Source organism: Dermochelys coriacea, chromosome 10 (assembly GCF_009764565.3).
Source record: "Dermochelys coriacea isolate rDerCor1 chromosome 10, rDerCor1.pri.v4, whole genome shotgun sequence".
Taxonomy (NCBI): domain Eukaryota; kingdom Metazoa; phylum Chordata; order Testudines; family Dermochelyidae; genus Dermochelys; species Dermochelys coriacea.
The window spans coordinates 11354381-11380155 of record NC_050077.1 but is presented as its reverse complement, the minus strand read 5'-3'; the positions used below and the strand labels follow the sequence as shown (position 1 = coordinate 11380155).

General features: G+C 43.5%; 1 protein-coding gene across 9 annotated transcripts in view; it reads right to left on the bottom strand.

Moving 5' to 3' along the window:
• The window catches only part of TTYH3 (tweety family member 3), a 115026-nt gene that overhangs the window by 33382 nt on the left and 55869 nt on the right, over positions 1-25775 (bottom strand). For 8 of the 9 annotated variants that reach the window (XM_038420061.2, XM_038420065.2, XM_043493956.1 and 5 more), the window contains exons 3-11: positions 18802-18913; positions 17766-17986; positions 16754-16849; positions 13152-13224; positions 12711-12786; positions 2974-3029; positions 1883-1975; positions 1662-1754; positions 734-870 (exon numbers count right to left, since the gene is read on the bottom strand). In XM_038420061.2, the coding sequence (XP_038275989.1) occupies positions 734-870; positions 1662-1754; positions 1883-1975; positions 2974-3029; positions 12711-12786; positions 13152-13224; positions 16754-16849; positions 17766-17986; positions 18802-18913 (957 nt within the window). The remainder of the gene's footprint in view (positions 1-733; positions 871-1661; positions 1755-1882; positions 1976-2973; positions 3030-12710; positions 12787-13151; positions 13225-16753; positions 16850-17765; positions 17987-18801; positions 18914-25775) is intronic. The other variant, XM_043493960.1, reaches the window with a different exon arrangement.

Sequence of the window (25775 nt, the reverse complement as noted above, 5' to 3'; positions counted from 1 at the left end):
ATTGATGGACCCATCCTCCATGAAATTATCTAGTTCTTTTTTGAACCCTGTTACAGTCTTGGCCTTCACAACATCCTCTGGCAAAGAGTTCCACAGGTTGACTGTGCATCTCACCTTCAGTTACCATCACTACATATCCATTAGAAATAGCAAAAGGTCTCTGATTCCTTTAGTGCCACAAAATAATAGATGTACTTTTTATTTGATCATCTCTCATTACTGCTGGGGCCATATCCTGCTCACATTAGTCATGCAGTTAAGTCCCATTGACTTCAATGTAATCGAAGGAGTAAAGCAAGCAGGACCTGATCCTCACCACTTCAGGTCTCTCTCCCAATACCAGGAAAACACCCCTCCCAGTAAATGATGCACTGACAGACAATAGGTATTGTACAGTTCAAGTATTGCTGTCCTCTGCCACCCTAGAGCTATACCATTAATCTCCAACTCAAAACTAATAAAAGTCTCACTCTGCACACCATCAAAACTCTCTATGGTGCCTCTATACAGAGTTACATAGTAATAAGGTTCTGATTTAAACTGACCAAGTTAAGGCTAACACCCTCTTCCCTATGGGCATACATTTCATAACATCTTATCCCTCATGCTCTTAGAGCACACATGGTAAGGAGTTCTATATGCTGACGGGCATAACTCCAGTTGCCAGCTTTCATTAGGAAACAGCTCTATAAACCAATAGTGTGAGCTGACTGTATCCAATCCCACTACATACCTTTTTTGCTGCCAAGTGTGTGGGACACTGCACACAATGGAACTGAACATAAGAGCCGTGACAAAGGAGAAGAGAACCAGGTAAATGAGCCCTTCCACTCCATCATAGCAGAAGCCTGTCAGAGCCTGGACGTAATCCTAAAGGGAGAAATTAAGCAGAGCCTCTTGGTTCACCATAAAAATTAACACTGCAATTTCCATATTCCAAAAATCTCATCACCTGGATTCTGGCTCACTACTGAAAAACTGAGCCATTTTCCACAATGTACTTTGCTTGGTTTCATTGGACTCAGGCCTTGTTTTTAAAAGCTAACCAAACCCCCTTGTATTTATGCAGGGCTCAATTCAGGAACAGATGTACATTGTATTCTCAGCCATACATACAAAAAACGAAGATCAAGATAAGTCTGCCTGTTCCATAGTTTCACTATTACTCATGAAATCAGCAGCCGACAGTTTCCAATTCTGGCTCTTCCACCCAGTGCCCCACTACACATGTGCACAGCTAGACGGGGACTATAAATTTAACTGTACATCTTGGCAAAGTAGCAATTCACTCACCAACATGGGGATCTTGCTCCACTGCTACAAAGCGCTATACGTGTGAAAGGCATTGGGCCCAGAACGGTATCAAGCTTAGAGTTAAGGTCCATGAAGCCTCAGTGATACAATTTGTAGAAGCACAAAAAGTTCACCAATTCCCTACACTAATCTGCCATATTATATTTAAAAAAAAAAATAATCTCCCCAAAACAGATTCTCTGTCCTCTCTAGAAGTGGAGCAGCAAAGCCAGACAAAGTATCTACTGTATTTTGACGCTCCAGAGAGCTGTGTACTCTGACCCTCAAAGAGCTCAGCACTCTGGGGCTCTGTATCTGCACAGAAAGTGAATATTTGTCAGCTCCAGACATTGATTCTCCATACTCACCAAATGAAGACTACGACAGTCTACCAGTGCAGTCAGGTGCTGCAAATTGATCTCGGTGGAGTTTAGAACCTCCTGTATCCGAGTAAGGTACTCCTGTAAGCAACAAGCTAGAGATTAACAGAACAAAAGGGCTTTGCAAGAACTTATTTAGGGCCTCACGTTGAGGGGATACATCCTTTACTCGTCCAGTGCTTTCAGAAGGCAAGTTCAAGATGTTTTACCTTGGAGGAGGGGTACTCTCTGATGGCTGACCTGAGCAGCTCCAACACATCATCCTGCATTTCCACCAGGGCTTTGTGACTTCCTGACAGCTTCTATTCAAAATGAACATGAACATGGTCAGTCTTGAGGGGCAAGCCAGGTTATGCGCAACAGAGGAAATTAGGAACTGCCATTGCCAAGTACAGAGATATCATCTACGTGACAAATAATCCAGGGTAAACTAGCAACATCTAACAGCTGTAGTGACACTCCACATAGCCCACTTCAGCTCTAAAAGCACAGGATGGAATCAGCTTTCTAGTCTGTACTTTTTCTAGTCTCCTCAAATATACATAGAAATACAGACAGACAGGGTCAGATTAGTGGGAAAGGAAGTAATTCCACACAAGCTCCACCTACAATCCCAAACTCCTCCCACACATAGCAGCTGGATTTTTCTGTACAAAATTATCAGCAGTAAAATAATGAAAGAAAAAATGTAAAAGTAAGCATTAACAACCCACTAAAATGCACAAGGCAAGTTCATACTCCTCAGCAGCATTACCAAAAGTGTACGTGATGGCATGATGCCACATTTTAAGGAGATTTTGGGCAGGCAGAACGTAGTTACTGAAACTGCATTTTATTTATCTGCAAGATTAACATCTCTGCTCTTAGGAAAAGCATGCCACATAAGCAAAAAGTAAACTATGGTCCTGACCACATCTCATCTGAGCAGCAGCACCTCCAACAACACTGTGTGCACCTGACTTAAGAAATGTGAGCCTCTTATTGCACCAATACCACATCTCACAGCCCCTCGAAGGTTTCCCAGTCAAGTACTGTCCAAATCCAACCCTGCTTCCCTTTGGGGAGCTGAGGAGATCATGGCCAGAGATGGCACAACTACAGGCCACAAGCTAGAACCACCATTAGATCTGAAAGTCCTTTCTTTTTACCAAAGAAGGGGGGGACTCAGATGGGAAAAGCCCTGATGTTTAGACCAAGCTAACAATCTCGTAACCCCGTCTAGGACTGACTTATCTTTTTAAATCCAGCCCCACTGAAACGCAGCTTGTGGCAACAGAAGGGTGTGAGCTGAGATACTCACCTGCTGAAAGGGGTTTGGATATCCAGCATTACAGACAAGGTAATAGCGTAGAGTATCTATCAAGACAAAGACAAATAATAGAAATCAGGTTATGTTTATTTTCCTCCCACTTTGAGCCTTCTTATGCTTGCTGCAAGGGAAGATTTAATTCTAAGAGCATTAGTAGCAATATGCTGTGTGAGAGGCGAAGTGTGAGCGGACCCACTTTCTTCCCTCCTCTGTGGTGTTATGGAGCATGAAAGACACTGAAGAAGGGAAGTTGGCTACATTCTGCAATAAAGGAAAACCTTACTAAAAGCTGACCCTATTGCATTTTTTTCCAATACACGGTTGAGACTTTCCCACCTAAAGTGGGAAAGTGAGACATGAAAACAGAACCACCAATGCTGTGCAGAATCAAATCAGCCACCATACTCAGTGGCACTCAGACAGCACACTGGGCTGGAGTCTGAGATTTGATTTCTATGATCCTACATTGAGAGAGAGAGAGAATTACACGGACATGGAAGAGTGTGTGCACACCGGTGCTTATGCTACACATCTGCCGTAAGCAGAGCTACCTGAATATATATTTTAACATGAGAAAAATAAGGAAGGAGACATCTTTGCAACATGGATTTACCCTGCCTCACTTGAAGGAGCAGCTGGTTTTTAAAACAGTACTCGGGGGGGGGGGGGGGGAAAGAGGAGAGAGGCAGTCTGGAATGTGCCTGAGGAAGAAATGGAGGCTGGAGCTGCTGAATGGAAGACTTCTAGCATAAAAGTAGAGATTAATCATACTCTCCCCTACCAGTATTTGCAGACATCATTAAAACACAGTTTTTAACATGCATGGTTTCTTTCACACCTTTCTCCTTGCTTGCTCAGAAAGGTGTTTTCTGCACACAGCCAACAGAGTTCACTGCAGGTTTAACCCACAGGAAAGCTCCTCCTGCAGTCGAGCATGCCAGGGTACTGGAAATAGAGGTGGTTCTTGTGAACAAGGCAATATCACCAGACTTCCTCATAGCACCTCAAACATCACTGAAACTTGCTCTGTGCTAAACTCAGCCTCTGAAAGTCATGCCCTGCCAGCTAACCCCATTACAGTGGCCACCACCAGCTGGGAAATACATTTAGCCCTATACACTGACAGGTCTGCCTGTCAAATGCTTGGAAATGTAGTCCTGATCCTTCTTTTTCAGAAAGAAAAGGAGTACTTGTGGCACCTTAGAGACTAACAAATTTATTAGAGCATAAGCTTTCGTGAGCAACAGCTCACTTCATCGGATGCATTCTTTTTCAGGTACACCTGATGCCCACCTAGACCTCTACAAGGGCTTATCAGTTTGAGGGAATGAAGAAATTAGCACATGCAAGTTACACATCCCAGACTCCATTAAGCCATCCTTGATGAGGCCACAGAGGGGATTTTTGTAAATGACCATTTATCTTTCCACAACTCCCGTCCCTTCAGACTCATTTTTAACCCGTTTGCAGATTTCAGTTCCTCTCCAGCATTCAGTTTGCCAACCTCTCATCTCTTCCCAGAATGGAAGTCAGTTTAGAATCGCCATGCATAAAACAGACGACGCCTCCCTCCCACACACAAAAAATAATAATCTGGGCATTCTGCAGATTGATCTTTTTCCTACACACTACGAAGACCCACTGAGAGAGAAGTGACTTTTCCAACTACTCCTCACTGTGGGGCTCAAAAGAAAAAACAGAGAAAGTAAAAGCCACGTGAGGGAGCCCACAAGTAAGGAGAGCAGGCCTGCTCCTGCCACACTTACCATCAATATTGCATGCACCTTTCATTGTGCCTGCATGCACACTGGGACTGAGCGATACAACACAACTTGTCAGCTCCTGCATGCGGGCAATGGAACCTGTTATTTATAATTCATTAGCCTACTTTGGGACTGCTTCCACCAGCTGCTCCATCTCTCCCCACTGAATTTTGCTCTGGGGTGACTTATCTACAGCTCAGCAGAGCAATTAAACAGCAATTGGCAAAAACTGGGCAAATAATAGGATAGCGTGCACTACTGAATGGATCATACCACGAGTGGACTGTGCGCACACTTTGAATCAGAAGGGATTGCTTATTGCAGGCCTACATTAGCAAATAGACCTTCCCTGAGCGAGAATTTCATATATAGTCCATAGTACCCGCAAGTCGGAAAAAACAGCACAGTGACTGCAAGATGGAACAGCACCAAGTTACATAGGACCCTCCCCACCACGCCCAAGAAGCTTCACCTGGCACACAGTCCAAAAGCTTCCTGGTCATATTTTGGACACTGTGGGCATGGCATCAAAGTTGACTGGCTTCAATTCATGCGGTTACTAGTGCTCTGCTCAGAAGTGAATCTCTTCCCCATCCACCCCAATCTCTGCACTATGGCATCCTAACTATTAGCTCTCGTTTTAGTAGTAAGGCATTAGAACCTATTGACTTACCTTTTTTATGAGAGATTTCTAAACAGCCAGTCATTTGTCTGGCAAACATTGAAGGAGTAGATTCTTTTACTGCACTGAGCACAGCTCTGCTGCAGGGAAGAAGCGGGGAAGCCTGCTGAGAAGCCAGGTGCAGCTCCCAGTGCAAGTTTGAGTACCTTCTCTAAACTATGACTCTGCATAAAATCCCCAAGTCACTCCACATTAGCCAAGGACAGATATTAAAGTGTTCTGCTCCTGCCACACCCCCTTCTTAGCTCCCCACTACACCACCAGCCCCACCAAGCAACCCCTTATGCTGGAGATGGGTTAGCACATGGGTGGCTGATGTGGAAGGTGACTAAATTACCCCTGCTGGCACTCAGCTGGGTTTAACTGTGTTGTAGGTTGAAACTGAGGTGTGACTGCTCCCTTCATTTAAGATTGTTGTAAGGGACAGATAAGGGGCCACACCTAAAATAAGGCTGAATGAACATAGGCAGCGGGTAGACTGGGCCAGGGGAGGCTAAGCCTCCCCTGTGGCACAGCCGCCGACACTCTGCCTTTCAGAGCACAGATGCCTGGGTCATGGTGGCTCCCCCACTGATAAGCAGCAGGTGGCCATTAGGGGTACCTGGGGGCAGTGAATGTTCCCCCCTTGAGTTTTTGTCCTTGTTCAAGTTGGGTGGGGTGAGCACTTAGCTCAGGGAACGGGGAGGAGAGCACAAGCGGTGGAGGCCTCGAGGGGGGAAGAGGGGTGTGGAGGAGAGGAGGGATGAGAGTGGCAGGCAGTGCGGGCCTAGGGGCGGGGACGGAGCCATGGTCTGAACACCTGGGGATCTTCCAGCATTAGGGCCAGTCTCCCCAAATGCGGGAGGCACGCATTGCCCATGCAAATGAAGTCTGCCAGAAACTAGCACCATGTGGGCAAAGGGTTCCACTGGATATTTTTCTGAGAGCAAGCACATACACGCACACACAAGTTGGTAGAAGCTTGAGCATGTAAGCTGAGAAACTGCTCCTTTTGTTCTTGGTTTCTCCTGCATTCAGAGAAGCAGGACTTGGTCTATTCTTCATAAACAACCAAGACTGCATCCAAAAAAAAAAAAAAAATACCAGACTCCATCATCAATTTTTACTCCCAACTGGAACACCCCCAGTTTGACTAGTTGCTCTGGTCTGAAAGGTGTAACGGCAACAAAGTTTTCATACACAAGGGGAATTCTCCCTTAACATCTGTCCAGAATACACCCCTCCAATTCTATCAGCTGCCATAAGCACAATGATGGCAACTTCATCAGCTCTCAAAAGTCATCTTTCCACCCCTTCAGAGGAGATGTCAGTTTAGTTTTATCCTTTCAGTCTGAAATACTACAGGCCAATCCTTAAAGTCTGGAGGTGGTTTTTGAAACTGGCCTTTAAGCGGTCTCCAAGAGAAGGGTCATACTTGCAGTTGCTTGTGCCTGCTGCTGCTGCTGGCAGCAATCCTCCTGACCCACTTTCTAAGGAAGAGAAGGGAAAAGGAAGATAAGGAGCAAAAATAAGGCAAGGGAACAATTTGATAAGAACATCAATTTGAAATCCTCCCTAGAAAGGAAATTGAAACAGGCTACCAGCCACAAAGTCAGTTTCATCTGCTAGAATCCGCTTCTCACTTCTGCATACATAGCCTTACAGTTCATAGTTTTAGAATGTGATGGCATTGAAGCACAGCAGAATTGCAGTATAGCCTCCGAGTATGTATCTTAAAACCAGAGGGAATCCTGTACGCTAGGATGGAGAGAGAACAAGCAGCATGGACTGTTTACAAAGGTCACTATTTTTTTTTTAAAATAGAATCGGACCGTGGCCTAACTGGCTTGCCATAAACCTGCAACTCTTTGGCCATTCCTCACATTTACCTGACTGGTCTCGCTCTGCATTTCACATACTGTGCTCAGAAGAGATCATATTAAGAAGAAGATGCACTGTCTCCATACTGTTTAATTACCACTGAAACTTCCACAGTTCCCAGTGATAATTAAAAAGGGAGAAAAGTAGCTTTCTTCCCAGGGTATCCATACTGCCCAAGTGGTATTGTCACATTCCCACTTACTGTCTAGTTTCCTTAGAACTAGGGATTGACAGGAAAGGGAGTTTTTGCATGGTATCTATACAGCTTTTGAATAGAAGATTTCAACCTCACTCAACTGAAAAAGAAAAAAAAAAGAAAAAGAAAAAAGGCAAGCAGAAGTCAAACTTTTGGTTAGAAAAAAGACTAAGTTAACAATCAGATTGACTGATGTTTGACTTGCTAATTAGCTGAAGCTTTTTTAAGGGCAAGTAAGTGAAACCACAAAGTGGAGCCTGGGTTCTAAACTTGGTGAATTTAGTATTGGGGGGAGGGGGGAGTGTGGAAAAAGAAACCCAACACATGGATAGCTCTGAAGACTCAACTCTGTCTATGAACCCCATACAGTAGTGGCAGCATAAACCACTGCACCTCCTATCCACATGCCTCAACCCTCACCCGGAGCAACTATCTCCAGGGTTCATTCAGTCTGGTTTCTGTGCTGAGATAGTCGATAAGAGGCCATCTAGGATAGTAATTTTTGCAACATGAACACCTGTCCACTAGTAACTGACGAAAGCCAAATTCACTTCACATTGACCGCTGAACAGCGAGAAAAAAAAATTAACAGCTTTCAGACACTGCCCAACTTGATTGGATTTGAGATGAAAAGCTCCATTACCCACTCCCTTAAGCTAGTCTGTTCCAGATGCAGCATGCCAGTAAGAGATAATCTGGAGAGAGGTCTTTTTGGCTAAACATATTACACCTTTTTATTTATGTGATCAAGTAAATCATTTGGTAGTAACACAGTATCAGAGAAAGGGAATGAGGCTAGAAGATGGCCTCCTGCTTTGAAAATAAACATGTTAGCTGCACCATGGCTTTGTTTGTTTTTTTTAAACTAGCAAAAAGAGGTGATTATCCAGTCAATGTTCAAGTCCATTGGCTCTCTCTCAATTAATGAATACCAGATAAGCCAGACACACACTGTCTCACACAAAATGATTAAGTTTCTCTCCTCTTCTAGGAGATTTAAGAATTCTGGTCCATTTTTTGCAGCAGTAAATAAACAGAGTCTTCTCTTTAGCTCAAGAGTGGCGACAATAGTGATGCATTTAATCAGATTATTTCCAGTGCCATTAGTTCTGCTTAGATCTGAAAACTGATGAAAATACTAACAGAAGCAGTTTTAGTCCTGCTGCCCAGCTTCTCCAGGAAAATGCCCCCTTCTCCTAGAAAGCTCCTATAATTTTCACACAAATTATTGCATCAAATAAATGAACCTAGGTCACACAGCTACATGGGAAACCTTGGACTGACTGCCATGTCAGCAGAGCTGGGAGGCAGCCTTCTTAGCCCTCTGACTGAAGGAAAAAAAAAGGGGGAGGTGACCTGGCATTACCAAGACTCTGATTAATTTGGATGTGGCACAGACAGTTCCAAGAAAGGAGCCTCATCCACACATCAGCCAAAGAGACGGTGTTTCAAGGGAAAATGCCTGTAAGGGTGATAAAACCCACCGGGATCTAGAGTTTCTTTCTTCCTTGAACCAACAAATAGGGTACAAATACTGAAGACAAGTAAACAAAATAAGCGATATTATTAACTTAACCTTTCTTTTGGAAAACATTTATCTAACATGGTTAGGAGTAATGCAGAACAAGTCTATAGCTCAAGGATTAGTACAAAGAAAGCCTCCTGGAAGAACAGTGAATCTTTTCCTAGTTGTGTTCTTTGCACTAACACTTTGTTTTCAGTTGTTTTCACTGCTTCTTTTGTGTAGTTAGCTAGTCTCCCCACCATTAAAAAAACAACAACTGACTATTCTGAGTTTCAGAGTAGCAGCCGTGTTAGTCTGTATTCGCAAAAAGAAAAGGAGTACTTGTGGCACCTTAGAGACTAACAAATTTATTAGAGCATAAGCTTTCGTGAGCTACATGCATCCGATGAAGTGAGCTGTAGCTCACGAAAGCTTATGCTCTAATAAATTTGTTAGTCTCTAAGGTGCCACAAGTACTCCTTTTCTTTTTACTCTGTTAGAGGTGTCAGAATCTATTTCACGGAACTTAGGGAGATGAATTAAACCTTCCATTAAAGTGTGGTGTCACATGGATGCATTAGCGCAGTTCTGATGTAACATGTCTTTCATACCTGTCATTACTAAAAATGTTTTATAGGTTATACTTCTGATATCACACTAATCGTAATCCTGCAGCAGGCATTTCATGAGTCCAAAAATTCTCAAAAGACAAACACAGAAGTTAAAAGCAGACACACATACATGTATATTTGCATTCCTTTGTCTGGATATTAGAGGCAATGATTAGTGTCTTCCTCATTGCATTGTTTTTTATTTTTAAGGAAAGTACTAGAGAAAAAATAAGCAAAGTCCTGCTTTAAGCTGATGGTGTGCCTTAAATTACTGTTTTTAGATGCACCCTTGCTGGTCCTTGAGTGGACCTCAGAGATCCCAGCCCTGGGGCTTACAGGATTATCCTTCTGGCTCAAGTGCACATCACACACTTGATAATGAGGACAAGGGCTATCTGCCTAGCACTCCGGAAATAGGTATAGGAAATGCAGTTGCAGTAACTCATAGGAAGGGACGACTTGCATCACTTCAAGTTTAGTCTCTTCCTTGTGTTCAGCCATCTTCCCCATGCAGTCCAATGTGATGGAATGCTCAGGAATTAAGCCACTAAGACCAACTCACGGCTTAAAAGGGAGAGGGAGTTCATGAACAAATTAAAATCACCTCCCATGAGCCCTGGGTGATCTTCTAGTGACCCAGTATATAATAGGCCACACTGCTAACTGGAACTACAGGCTTTGCCATGAGGTTGTTATTCCCTTCAGTGTCCCATTTAGATCCATCTACTAGACTTATGGAGCCTTCAGAACTGCTTGCTAAACTTATATTTGGTTGTGCCAGCAGAAAAGATACCCATTTCATTGAAGGGTCTGCTGCCCCTATTGAGGAAAAGCAGCAGCTTCAATCAGCAGCAGGAGTCTGTTAACCTCCAAAGCAATTATTCTGTTTGGGAAAATTAACGGGCTCCAACCAGCCAAGGCCAAGTGAAGGAGGAACATACTACATACAAGGTACCTCCTGAGCTCGAGTTCCTTTGGTTTTTCAGGGTTATCTTCACTGTTATCAATGAGCTATTTAACTGGTTCCTGGTACTGTACCCATGCTGTAACTGCATACAGCTGAATCAGTGAACAGTCAGGAATAGAGTTTTCCCCTGTCTACCCATTTGTCACCTTTAGTGAAAATGAAGAGCAGCATCTAAAGTCAGCCTTGGTCATCTTGTCAATTGAGAGATATTCTCATTTCGCACAGGCCTGGATCACTGTGCAAAGAAATGAAATAAGGCAACGAGTTCACTGCCATTACCGGGCTCCTGTAGTTAAGACCTCTATAAACAAAGGAGCTGGAATCCCTTCCTTCCTTTCCCAGACTGTTTGATCAATAAGACATTCCAAGGTTGAGATGGAGGGTGAGAATACTAACAGACTGTTTTACCTCCTTCCACAAACATTTCTTGTTTCTAATCTCTGAACCTCCAGCCATCTGCAGAGTAACGTTCCTAATTCCCTATCAGTTTTACAGTACTCTATTAATATCAGACACACACACACACACACACACACACACACACACACACACACACACACAGCAGCAAAACACAGCCAAAAGGCTGGGATTTGGGGCTTTATACTTATGAATCTTCTTTAAAACGTTTCATATCACAGAACCAAAGCAGCACTGATGTTAACATCTCCCTTTACGGCCAATACCCTAAATTGCTCCCTAGAATTACGTTGGGCCATAAAACAGAGCTGGACTCAGAGCACAAGATAGATGTGTAAAAATAGTTAACCTGACTCTATGCTGCTTTGATAATTATCTCACCCAGCCCTAAAGATCATTCTTTTTTAGGTTGCTATCCGAATCACATACCAACTGAATAGCCAGCCACTGCTCTCCAGAGGCTCATACAGCAATTGGTTCCTCTACCTACTACCGAATCACAGTTTGAGCAGCAGTTTTACAATGTGGACTTTTAGCTACTGGGGCTCAAATTGGAGGCACCACTCATTTTACTATGCTCCTCCATCTAAATTGAGAGTGACAAAACCAAAAGCCATTAAAGCACTGCTTGTGTAAAGTGCTCCATTATCCCTTTGTCATGAGGGTGTCATGGTGTGCAGCTGCTGAGTGTAATAAAACAGGCATGAGCTCTTGCTTCCCATGGCTATGAGGTATTTATGCAATGACCCCAAGGGAGGAAAACCTTGGTTTCAGTGACTAATCATGTGTTTTCAGGAAGATCTGCAGAATGTATTTGGAGGCAGGGCTGAGAAAGTCGAAGGCAACATTTTCTATTTAGCTGGCTGACCCCTTATATTTTAAAAGCAGATGAGAATTAAAGACAAGGAAAGCTGTATAAATACATTAGCTTGTAAAACTAGGCTGCCAGCTGGACTATGTTTTATAGAACCCACACAAAGTCTTGCAAGGAGTCCAACGCTTTATGTAAACACCACTTTTGCTAGAGAGCATAACTATCCAAATGATCAAAATATTTGAAGGAATACAATTTTCATATTTCAGCTTGCAACCTGGCATCTCTGGTAAATCCTTTCACACAAGTGTAATCGCTCCTAATACAGGATAAGTACACAAATTGGAATGATTCCAGTATAACTATCAGCACTGGAAAGTGAACAAAACTGGCGCTTACATGGTCAAAGTTAAACACTATTCTGGGATATGACGGAAATTCACACTACTCTCTGCAATGTTGTTTTGGCCCGTTTGGCTGCTGAATTGAATATAAGAGGGTCCAGTTTACATTCACAACCAGAAGAAATAGAATCTCCAATAGATAGATAAGTAAAGATAGATAAAATAAAACTTGGATGCTAGGAAGTACAGAAACAGCCAATAGAAGTCTAAACCCCAAATTTTCTGCATATCTGAATTTCCATTCACAGCTAAAAAGAATTAAGACGTGGAATGAAAAAGGAGAGATCACTGAATAGGCCTCCGTCTGAGAGAATTCTTTGGAGGTGGAGAAAAAAAAAAAAGTGTCCTGTAGCGTCTTGGCTTTTCAGATCTTTAAATGTGTCTGCTTTCCCCAGCATTTTATCTCCATTTCTAATACCAGTCTCAGATATTAGTCCACCAGCATTACCCTCAGTGCCAGCTTCTGCTACTATGCGGCGTATCTGAGCTGGTCACAACCCTAGTACTTACCAGTACTGAGCACTGCATGATCCTCCACCACTTTAGAGATGTAGGCATCAGGGTTAACGCAGAAGTCACTGGAGCCCTGGAGAGAAGAAAAAGGAAAGTCAACTACATCATACAAAGGTTCAGCCATATCTATGTCAGGGAATCCTCCATTAGAGGCTCTCAAGTTTGGGGATATTCCAGAAGTCATCCATCTCACCAACCTCCCCCAGAAGCAGTTTCTACAGATCTATTGCCCAGCCTTGCAGCAGAGTGGAGTTGGGATACTAGCTAGCAAACTGCACTATGGAGGTATAGTTTCTGAACCTGTTTCACATGTTATTTACTAGGACAGCTACTGAAAACCAGAAGTCCTGTAAAGACACAAGCACTGGGAGTCATTTATTCATTTGCCTGATAAATCTGCAGCGTAGGGTGTGGGAAGGTTGAACCAGAGCCACTTACCACTGCAACAGCCAGCTCCAGACCCAAGGATCCCCAGCTGACAATTAGAGCAAGCACCCCTAGAAGACATACCCTGCAGAAGGAAAAAAAAGAGACAGATAAGATGGCTGATGTATTGGCTCCAATTCAAACACCCAGATGCTTTAAACAGGAGCTTCTTGGAGTTCAAAAGTAATAACCAACCAGTTTTCATTTGTGTAATTAGCAATGTGAAAGAGACTATCATGGCATCTTGTATGCAAATCCTATTTGGAATACAGAAACTTGCACACCAGCATGCATTACTTACACTAAGAATGAAGCAGTCCAGGTCAGTAGTAACCAAAAGCAGTTAATCTAAGAGGTTGTTTAGTGGCCTGCATCATTTGATTGGAAACCTACCCCCACAAGCCTCTATCCAGTTCCTAGCAGGACACTGACAGCCTCAGCAAGGCAATCAAGGATTGAATAGGCATGGAGACTAGAAGCGGCCCTTAGAAGCGCATTGGCAAGATGTTTGTATTCCTGCCATCTGTGCTGGATCTATTCTGTGGCAAGAAGACTGCTGTTTTAAATATTGCTGATCTGGCATCTCATGAGAATAAGGATGTACTAGTGTTTGAATTTCCAAAGTCGAGGGGATACAAGCAAGGGAGGCATGGCCAGAGTTACACACTAACGGGCATGACTGAATCCCACAAAAAGCTCCCCCTCTGCCCCCCAATTACTGGTCTTGACACCTGCTAGTAGAAGTAATAAGGATATGGGGAAGAGACTAGATTTACCTAGAAAGTTACTCCATGTTTTAGATCACACCCCCTTCCCCAGCTATCCTATTAGATTTGCAAATCCACCTCTGATCTACCCAGGTACCACCCTTCACCTAACCTACCTAGTCAGGCCCTTTTGCAGCACCATAGATTTCCAAAGAGCAGTGGAAAAAAAGAGAACAGTGAAAATCCCAATAAGGTTTCTGAAATAAGTTGGGCTATCAGCATCCAGACACTACTGAGCAGCTTTCCAGCATGGTGCCTGTGGATGGCAACATGCTAGTCCCTTCAAAGGGAGTTTTGAGATTCATTCCTTAGATATGGTCCTGACGTTCCACCCCCAAACAAAGCCATGCAGCTAGTGGATTCTACCACCCTCAATTAGTTCCTAGTCTTCCTGGTGTCAAGTACTCAGGGAAGCAAAGAAAATAAGATCCAACTTATCAGCCCACAGCTCAGTCAGAAGAGAGTTAACACATCTATTACACACTAGATTCAGATTCCTTGGCCAGAAGGGACCATTGTGATTCTCTAGTCTGACCTCCTGTGTAACACAGGCTCTAGAATTTACCCAAAATAAATTGTTCTTGAACTAGAACATACATCTTTTAGGAAAAACATCAACCTTGATTCTAAATTTGTCTGTGATGAAGACTCCAGCAGGACTCTGGGTAAATTGTTCCAATGGTTATTTACACCTTATTTCCAAACTGAATTTGTCTAGCTTCAACTTCCAGCCATTGGATTGTGTTATACCTTTCTCTGATAGACTGAAGAGCTCAAATATTTGTTCCCTACATAGGTATGTATAGACCGTAATTAATCCCTTAACCGTATCTTTGGTAAGATATAAAACCTCTAGGAAATACTCTTTCATACCTCCAAAAACCAACCCATAAATTCTCCCCAGCTTAAGAGAGACCCAGATTCCCAACTAACGCGCTTCGTCTTTTGGACCAGAATGGACTAGTTGAGATCCTAGCAAAATGATTATATTCCAATAGATGCAGAAGGAGCAGAAGACGCTAAATGTACATTAACAGTACCATTATATCTGGGGAAGAGGGTGGATGAAGATGAAAGGTGGCATTAGTAATCAGAAACTAGTCTACCAGTTATCCCAAATTCCAGGTCTCTGGGATTAACACAGTCTGAGTGTACAAAGCCATCATACTCTGACGTTTTATAAAAAAGGAAAAAAGCTGTTCATGATTTTGAGATATTTACATTTACAAAATATGGCAATGAATGTCAATGTAAATTAAATACAGAGCGCATTAGGATACCTGAATAGTAAACCAGGGAAGGGCTATATTAGTTTATTGTACTGACATCATACCCTCATTAACGGCTAGAAGAGTCAAAATAGTTTATTGTATTTTGCAATTCACCAAATCATAACAAAATCAAGGGAATTGCATACAAAAAGATCCCATTTTTCAAAAAGTTTTGCTTTAATTATATATTGCATTATATTAGTAAGTGTGTAGCTTATTTCACAGAAGAAATGAAAGCTCAGCAACACACAGCCTCTGGACAGTACTCTGCTATTCAGCCCAAGTCTTGCTCCACTTCTAGGCAGAGTGATTGTGAAAATTATCAGGTTTGTATATTAACAAGGTTCTGCTGTATTGTGACATATGGATAGGGTGGTGTTGTACACTTTGCCATGTTCAGCCAATCAGTTCACTATGGAGAATTTGGGGTTTAATGTAAATGCAGGGGATTGGCCAGTAACCGTTTGACTACAACTAGCATTTCACCATCTTGCTTGGCTGTAAAACATGGGTTCCTTATTCTGTGAACTTCCTTTGGGAAATGCCTTAGAGACTGGCTAATAAAGAATGAGTTTCTAATTTGACTGAGGGTTCGCCATCTATGCATACATTTGCAAATTTTGTCCCTTATAACGTACCAGGTATGTAATAATCTGGCAGGTAACTAAAGGCTGAAAATACATGGCAATTACTACCATGCTTGGGCATTGTTATAAACATGGCCAAGGGGCCATCATGGTATCAAATTTTCATAATGTTTACAAATACAGTATAATCCTAGCCAAATATGCAAGATGAAAACCATGTCAGAAGATGGCCGGGGGAATACGGTTTTATTTTAAGAGGATGTTCCAGCATGGTGGAAATATCTGCAATGTACATGTGAATAAAGTTGATCCACATGACTAGTTCTACTCTGACAAACACACAACTCTTGCTTCGCAACAGTTTCAGTGGCCTTCACAGTGAACAGTTTCATGTCTGCTGAAGTGTCACGGCCTAGGCCAGAGGAACGGTAATATGACAGTCCGGCATACTACCAGGACACGTGTGAAGGTGGAAGGCTGGAGACTGCATGCACAGTATTAATCACCAGGTATAAACCCCACCCCAACATCCGGAGCATCAGTGGATTCTTCCTTTTAGAAGGCCATTTTAATCTCGAGAGGGTCTTCAATTGGGGTGACAGTACCATGCATCGCAGCCTTCCGTGAGCCAGAAAGAGGTTACTGGTACTAACTATTGGAATCAAGGCACTCTCAGAAATAAGCTACTTGTCTTTTGGACACTAAAGCTGGATGTTAAACAGATACAATAGAGTTCTTCTGCCCCCCCCCCCCCCCCAAAAAAAACCCACCTTCCTGGGAATGTCTCTCGGATGTTGTCCTAAACCTGTCAGTTTAGAGAGGCTCTGCAGAGCATAGCTCTTAAGCATGCAATCAGCCATCATTGCATTCTACAAATACTACTCAGCAGCCCATGAATGGATCTGACGGCACAGTCCAAAGGACTCAACTAGCTATTGTTAATCCTCTGCCTGCATTTCTTCAAACACTGTCTCAGTGTCAGGACTTACCCAATGAGAATAGCCTTGGAATTTCTAATTAGTCCAAAGAGCACCAGCAAACATATCAGGACATGGAACAGAAGTAGGCCCAGGTATCCCAGCCACCTGGAATATATGGAAACACAGATAGTCTGAAGACAAAAACTGGTGTCTAGAGAATAGGCGAGCATGTCTTGAAACAGAAACTTGTCTCTCTCCTTCCCCCAGTCAAGCCTAGCAAATAAAATTCACTACTAATTACTAAATGAACTGTACTACTCAGATCACATAACTAGTCTACAGGGTCCTCAGCTAGCTAGCTCTGGTACACAGGCATGAGAACACTTCGCAAGAGTGACCAAAACATTAAGATTGTCAGTAACATGCTTCAAACTTAAAAGGGTAACTGGTCTATGCAGCTGGACGCTATATAGAAAGAGCAAATACAACAATAGTCCAGGAAGTTTAGTTTGATCTATGTCTGCCAAAGAATAATAAGAGCACTTCTGGACAGAGGGGACTCCTGAAGTACCTTTGAGCACCAACTATTTATTCATTTCTCTCCCAAACAGTGATGGTCAATTCTGTACATCTCCAGCGGCTGCTGTCTAACAAGGCCTCTGTATCGTGAATGCATTATAGCGTGTGGCAGGCCTTCATCTATAGAAAGTCCAGACAGCGAGGCAGAAAAGTTAAAAAGCTAACCCCATGCCAGCACCAGAGTGTGAGCAACATAATTTAATGGACTTTACCTGCTCAAAGTAACACTTCATCTGGTGATCAAGTCAAGTCACATCCGTTCTAATATGTTTTTACCAAGACTCAACACACTTTTGCTCAGGAAAACCATCCCAATTAAGACAGACCTAAAACCCCTGCTGGTATGTAACAAATCTATAAATCAACTAGCTGGAAAAATCTTCACATGTTGATCTGACCTGAAAGACATAACCTTTAGCATCCATCACGGCCCAAAACACAAACACACAAACACACCCCATATGGATGTCACATCAATGGTAGAGGCCAACATGTTGCCCACCTGTACCAGTCATAGAGATCAATCTGAACAGCCAGTTCCTCTAATGACAGTTCCTCATTCTTCCAGAAAGGGATCTCTGTTGTTTGCCTGACCAAATCATCCAAGAGGCCCTGGAGTTTCTGGATGACGTGCAGGTAATCAGTCTGTTTCATGAACATCTCCTCAAGGATCAGCAGGTTCGGCTCCACTGTTTGGTTCAGGGCCACAGCAGTGTCCAACACCTGTGAACCAGAGAGAAGAAGAACAAGGTAAAAAAACATTAACATGAGAGTCTGCCAGTCTAGGAAGACCACCAGGGAGGGTGGATATAAGGATTATCACTGCCAACAAGTGAGGAACAATTTCCAGATTACTGCACCAAGGCTCTTCCAGACTCTAGGACCATTTATCTTCACAGGTAACTTACAATGAGGTAGTCATAACTTCTGATTCATTTGGCAATGACGATGGAGGTAAGCCACCACAAGTACCACCATAAACCTAGAAAAGATTCATCAGGGCTGGGCAGGCAAGAGAATAAGCTTATTTCCCTGCTTTTAATCAGGCTCCTTTGCTTTACTTTTGGAATGGATTGTAAAGCAGAGGCTTCCTTTTAAGCCACAAGTCAGTGTGCACTGGAAGCTCACTGTGGTGTTGGGATAACAATAGGCAGACCACAGCTGCAGAAGAGTAACAAAATGAAAGCCCCTAGAGAGAGCACACCTGGAGCACAATACTGCAAACCACCATATTTATTAACAGTGCCATTTACTACAGAGCTACTGTTCTCTGCTTTGGGCCTGGCACCTCTTCTGCAGGTGGAGGAGTGCTAATGAGAAGCTGTTTTTAACCACACACAATCGAAGGTCTTTGATATTTTTCAAAGCAATAGAGATTGAAGAAATTATCTCCCCAATAATGGAAATTGTGGCAAACATTTCTCTATTCAGAGACTAACAAAAGAGGGACAGAGACACAGATGCGGATGGAAACCTCTCTCTCATTCACACACTCACACAAATTCCTTGCTACACAGTCAGTCCTTCCCTGTACTTACCCGGACTTGGACCCCAGCCACCGTGCGGTTTGCATGTCGCAGTGAGTATGTCAGCCGGTGAATGCCATCACTGGTCTCCCCATTTCCATAGAAGCCAACAGCGATGCCGGCGCTGTGGAGAGAAGAGCAAGGAAGGGCTAGTTTACAGAAAGAGTTTATCTATGCAAGTTACTACCGCTTCTTCCAGCACTCCTATCCTCTCACCAGGATTTCCCTCAGGAGAACAGTGTACCTTCGGCTCTGGGGTAATGACATTATCCCTATTCACTAGGACAGATGGAAAGATATCCAGAACTGATTTGGTGAACCTGAAAATTAGATTTGATATGCTACACGTGTAACCGTGGGCTCTGTTCAGTGCCTCTAGGCCGAGTGACATGCACCCTTTTGTTAGGGGTAGGAAAAGATTAGTTAATGGCCCAGTTAGGAGAGTTAGTTGCAAGGCAAACAGAATTCAAACCTCACCATGGGCTATCCGGATTATATAAAAAATTAAAAAAAAAATCCATCATCAACTAGCCAAGTTCTGTCCCAAGAATTACCCTGAGGTACTGCTTTGCATTGCTAAATAGGTGCTGCATTCCATCCCATATGCAGGAGAAGCCATCCACACCCACTGTTGGAAAGCCTTACTTAGGCCATGTCTATACATAGAGCATTGCAGCTGTGCCACTGCACTGATACAGCTGCACCACTGCAGCGCATCTGGTGAAGACGCTCTATACCAACAGGAGAGAGGTCTCCCATCAGCATAAAGAAAACCCACCTCTGTGAGTGGCAGAAGACATGGCAGGAGAGCTTTTCCTGCCAGCGTAGCACTATGCACATGAGCACTTATGCAGATATACTTTATGTTGGTCAGGCGGGTGGCTTATTTGCCACCTAAGCAACATAAGTTATCCTGACACAGGCTGTATTGTACACAGTCCTACTGTTGTAGAGAGCCCATGTCTCAGACATCTGTGCACTAACTACTTTGCTCCAGACCCATCTTATTAGACCCCTGCTCCCCCATTCTGAAATATAAAACTGCATCAGCATCTACTTTGACCAGTCCTTCCATTAGAAACCTTGGTGCTGTGAGGATTATGGTATTAAGATAGCAGAGACTTGTAACCACAGAGGCACAAGTTTAGAAAAACTAAAAAGTTGATTTTCAAAGCAAGAGAGTTTAGTTTGGGATCGTTCAGATTCTGACTGACATCCAACATGGGCTCTGGTCAGACAGACCCATTTTCCAGTCAAAACCATGATTGGTTCTTTTGGAATCCATTAACCAAAAAGGAGGCAGAGCATGTAACCAAGGAACAGCAATGGAAATGGGACAGGTATCTCCTCCAAGTCAGTGACACCTCCTTGTTTCCATCAGGCAATCACACCAGAGACACTTTCAGTGATCTCCCTTTCCATTCCTCCCTCACCTAAATCCATCTACCTAGTTCTGTCCCCAATAGGACGGGGGCGGGGGGGGGAAGGTATGACGTTAACCTAGGCAACAGGTTGCCTAAATTAGGGCAATTCTTGTTTTTTTTGTTTTGTTTTGTTTTTTTAAATTTCTTGTTCCTATTTCAGATTTTGGGTCTTCACACAAAGATGGGAAAGATTCCTGGTGCTATGCTGGCCCTCAAGATGCCATGTTTACTTGTTTCATTGGGTGTTTTTAGGTCTCTAGTGAGTATTAAAGCTGAACACCTAATTTCTCTGCACAAACTTTCTGCCAATCCCTGGGTTACAGCCACTGCCCTGGAAGTTTGATGGTAGTGTAGAAAGGAAGAACTCCAACAAAAGCCTTCAGAACCAGTCAGTTGGTGTTGCTCCTATATTCAGCAGAGAGGTCACTGAAGGAACTAAGCACACCCTCCTCCTTCCAGCAGCTACCTTTTTATCAACCATCCTGAACAGTAGGTAGCCCAGAATGGGTTTGTGTGGGGAGATAATGGATTTTTGCACGTGAATCTGTCCTGGCAAGTATGCCAAGCTGTCTTCCAAACTGCTAGTTCAGATAAATTCCTCTTTGCTGCAGAAAAAATAGCCCCCTCTCTCTAGTCTTACCATGTTAAAAAGGACCAACAGGACACTGTATCTAGCCCTGACTGCATTACTATTTGGTTCTCACACATGCAGAAAACAGAAGCAGAGAAGCTGCACAGAGTCGGTGTCAGTCCCATGGATTTTCCCAGCAATCAGGGCCTTCATAAATTATGAAGGGCTTGGACTGTAAAAGCCTCAGTTGAGGAGTTTTCCACAAAGGGAGTAGCTGACCTACATCTTGATTGCTTCAGGAAGAGGCAGAAGGCAGACAATTCTAATGACATTTACAGTCCTAGTACAGGAAAGAGATTCAATTGAACACTTTTCCACAGAAGCACTTTTATCATGTAAATAGAATTGGTAATTATACAGAGAAAACCCTCCAGATTCCTCCCCTGCTGGAATTTCTATCTTTGACAGTAGCTATAACTCCAGGAAGAGCATTAGTTATGAGCAAAGGGAATTAGAAGCTGACAGTCCAGGACTGTGGCATGCATGAGAAGAAGCTTGGAGCCATGTCACTGCACTATGCCCATCAGCCCCCCGCCAACCCCATGCTTACTAGCCAAAGAAAGTAGCTGCAGACTGGGCGGGCACGCGGGATGGGACTGAGCAGATTGCACCGTCCCCAAGAACTGAGAAAGTCTCCTGATTGTTTTGTTGTCTAAATTGAGTCCGTTCTAGACCATTCTTAGAAATGCAGCAGCACAGATTTGATCCCTACAGTTTTTGTAGTACCACAATTCTGCAGCGAACTACAGCTGCATTAGAGTCACTCCTCCAGAACAGACTTGATCAGTGCAGGAGTCAGCTGCCTGGTTCTCAATATTCTCTGCACAGCAGCAGTATTTTAATCAAAACTGATCAGAAACAGCACCCTTACGCAGTAGCAGACACTTTGTACTTAATAATGGGGCACAGCCAGGTGTCTAAACTGAACATGATACAGTAAAATTGGCGTATAAACACTGACTCTAGGCAGTCTAGCAGCAAGCTGCGCAAGAGACGTATGCTATGCCGTCAGAGGGTTCCCGAGCTGCGACACTAGAGCTGTTGCAGTGGTTAATTTCTCGCTTCCCTGACAAAGGAGGCAGATGTTCACGGTAGTGTCCTTCTCCCACCAAGAGACAGCAACTTCCCTGGGAAGGAAATCTATTAAGACATTCAATATCAGGAGTAAGGATAAAGGAAATTCAAATTAAAGATACCACAGAAGTTTGCAAGTCAAGATGTGTGTCATACATCCACTTTGGGCTAAAGACGGTATTAATTACATCACCAAGAAGAACTATTTAATACTGTTCTTTGTCAATAAGAACCACTGAAATACAGAAGTTCTTTTTACAAAAGCAAGTTTCACAACATGTCTGTTCCCTTTCCTACCACAATGGAGGGAAGGAAGCTCGGTGTCTGCAAGGGTTGCTGTGCTCTGGTCCCAGCTGTGAGAGATAATGAACTGTCACAGGTCAGGGGAAGGCAGCTGGAGATTAGAGATAAAGTAATGGGGATGCTGCTGGGGAAACCTAGCCAAGAAAGACATCTTAGTAAATATTCTTACTTAGATTATATAAACAAACACTAATGTAATAAACTGCTAAAAAAAAAGTATACTGTGCATATCATAGCAGTAGCTCCTGTCCTGTGGGGCTGGCTGGGGAGACTGCCTGCTCCAAGTGTGACAACCTCTGGTCACAGGGTCACTCACTCAAATTTGGCCCCACTCGCAGCCTGTCATTGTCACAGAGGGGTGGCTGGGCCAAACCTGAGTGTATGACTCTGCAGCAAGGAGCAGAATACAGCCAGCCCTGCAGGACGGAGGTGTAGGAGTCACCACTGTGGGAGGTCTGATTTCGGGTGCCCGTCTAAAGCAGCCTATAAGTGTCTCAACACAGGTGCAGAGTACGGACAACTCCAAGTAAAATCATCTGAAGCAGTGGATGCTCCACACTCCGAAAACTGGGCTCAAGGCAATTCAGCTTGGGCACCCAAAAATGGTGAAACAAAATTAGAAACCACTTTTGAAAGTCTGTGTCTTGGCAAGCATTGCCTGAAGTTTTGTAGGAGTAGTGAGAGAGAGAGGCACACGCCGGCCACTGGGCTGTGTAAATGGAGGCACTATTTGCCATCTGCTGGAAAATTTCTTTTCTTTGTATTACAATGTAAATATTTGTTCCATTACACAAACCAGATATGCATTGGAGAACGCAGGAAGGTTCTGAAAAGGTATATTCTGTGTTTGAGTGTAAGCTGGCCTGCCAATCTCAGAGCACTGTGCTCCAAGGCTCAATACTCCCACACCTCACAGTGCAAAGGAGACATGCTTTGCATCACTCAACATGACTTCTGCTGGCAATGACAGGCTCAGTGTGACTTGGGGCACAGCTACAATGAGGTAGTCACATTAGAGCCCATGAAGATTATGGGAGCCCAGTCTGCAGAGGCCTCTCTGCCTTAGTCACTACTGTAGTTATGCCAGTCTACCTTTCGGCAGACAGGGCAGGAAGTGGCCCCCAGCCAGTCGGGTTCCCATGGAAGCACTCCTGCGCTTACCTCAAGCGCACCCTGCCCCAGCTCAAGCTGCTTGTAGTGATGCTCAGACCACACCTGCCACCCTATGCCTGTCCCCACAGGCCCTTGCTCTGGATTCAAAACAGTGGCCATTGCTTCAACAGTGAGGAGCTCATCCAAAAAGATGCAGGGGCTGCACAAGGCAGGGGGACCCAGGTACTGTTGTGGTGGACATGTGCAGCCCCGATCAGAGTTAACCTCTTTATTCTGTTACAAAGTGCTTCACCTAAGTAGGCTAGATTCAAAGGTGCACTCTAGCTCCTATGCAACTCTGACAATGATTTTCCATTGTCAACTTAGCATATTTAGCCAGTTAAACTGGGTTTATGGAGTGGCCCAAAAGTAGCTGGAGCATAGTAGTGATCCTTGCCTCATTAGGGTAGGATCAAACCCTATTCGAACAGCATACCAATACCTGTAAGATATTGGTGAGAACTGGCTCTTTATCTAGGTCAAATAAAATTTCTAGAATATGTAAGCAGACAACCCATAGTAATGTAAAATGGATTAAATATCACAATCTTTGAAAAGTGCTGAGGAGCTGGTGGTTTCAAAAAAAAAAAAAAAAAAATTAATATACCTTGGCAGTATGGATCCTTGTGTTTGGTTTTGTGACACAGAGACCATATTTATGACACCACTTGTTTGCATTTAGTGCCCAGCCACATTTGTGAATGCAAAGCAAATGCTGTTTGGGCTCAAATGGCAAGTGTTTCATAGGCAAAACTGTGGTGCAGGTATGAAGATTTGGGGTTTGAGTCCCCACTGAATTACTCCCCTATCTTTTACAGCGGTAATGCCATTCAGTTAGTTCCAGTAGAGCTGCACCAACTTGAAACTGGAGGAACAATGATGACGCAAGCTCTAGGGCTTTTCGACTTACTACATGTGTGCTTTGGATATGCTTTGCTACTTAGTTAAAAGGTCGGCGCATAAAAGACGAATTACCTGCGTTTTAGGTTGATACAATGTGTATTTACTAATGTATTAAGTCTCAATTGCTGTTGCACAGATTTTTCCATTAGACAAAATTTACTGGTAAAGTTAGCTTTTGAATATGGGTGCTTTATTTTACAAAAACATCCACACAAGATAGATTTTGGGGACACACACACACACACACACACACACACACACACACACACAAACTACCAACATGAGATCATGTTTGCAGAGCTCCTGCACCATAAAATTTAGCATTAGCTCACTGAACAGTGAGAGTTTTGTATAAACGTGTGAAGAGAACTTTTGTGTTTAGACAGCCTGCATATTGTGTTGGGGTATTTATGGAGAAGACAGTTATGTTCCGATTTCCATGTTGGTAAAGGTAATCTACATTTTAGGATTTCAGAACTGGGAAGGGGGCCCCTAATCTATTTTTGCATCAGGGCCCTCAATACGCCCCTGGTGTGTCTCATTCTGTTTTCCTATCCAGGAGGAAAACTACTGTAACACTGGGCCTTCAGGGTGGGGTGCAGGGCTTGAAGTGAGAGAAACACTCACTACCCCAGTGTGAAAAACTAAGCACCAGGTCGCTTCTGAATATTTAAGAAGCGATAAAAGCAGGCTCATGGAGCAACTGGCCCTCTGGGAAGAAAAATACTACAGATGAGCAAGTCTAGCAATGTTTTTTTGGAGTGCTTATATAGTCCAGAGTTAGCCAGTTCTTAGGTAGGAGGACAGCTATCAGCCACAACTGTGTTCTCTTCATTTGAAAAGAAAATCAATGATTAGACATTGTGAACCTTTCACGTTCTGAACAGCCAAGCTATAAATCATCTTTGCACAAAAGTGGTAGCATCCACTCCTCACATCAATAGTCCACATTGACCAGCTTTGCTAAAGGAGCAGACTTTCTCCATCACCATTCTAGAACAAGCCAGAGCCAGAGGTAGATTATATATTCTCTTTCTCCAGCTGCTGGAAGACAGACATCTGGAGTAGTCTTATTCCCAGTCACCCTAAAATACATTGGCATTTGCCAGTCTGCCACCCTTAGTGCTTCCGAGTCCTGCGGTAGAATCTATACCCAGTCAACTAGTCTGGATAGCAGCACAAGCTAATCTGTGGCATCTAGACCCTTAAGGTGCAGAGAAAGCAAAGGGTTGTCCATACTGTTTGTGTTCCTTAGCCAGCCATAAACTCTCTTGTACTCCCATCTCTAGCAGCAGGTTATCTGAAAAACAGGCAACTTACCAGAGCTGCAGGTTGCAAAGCCAGGGTCTGCTGTCTTTGCAAGAGAGAAAGCAGCATTTGGACAGCACTTTCAATCACCACCAGTGATTATGAACTACTGCTTCATGAGCTAGCCAGTTATCAATTCGGGGAGGTGGAAGAAGAGGGGCAAATGTAAAATGAAGAGGCTAGCAAGAATT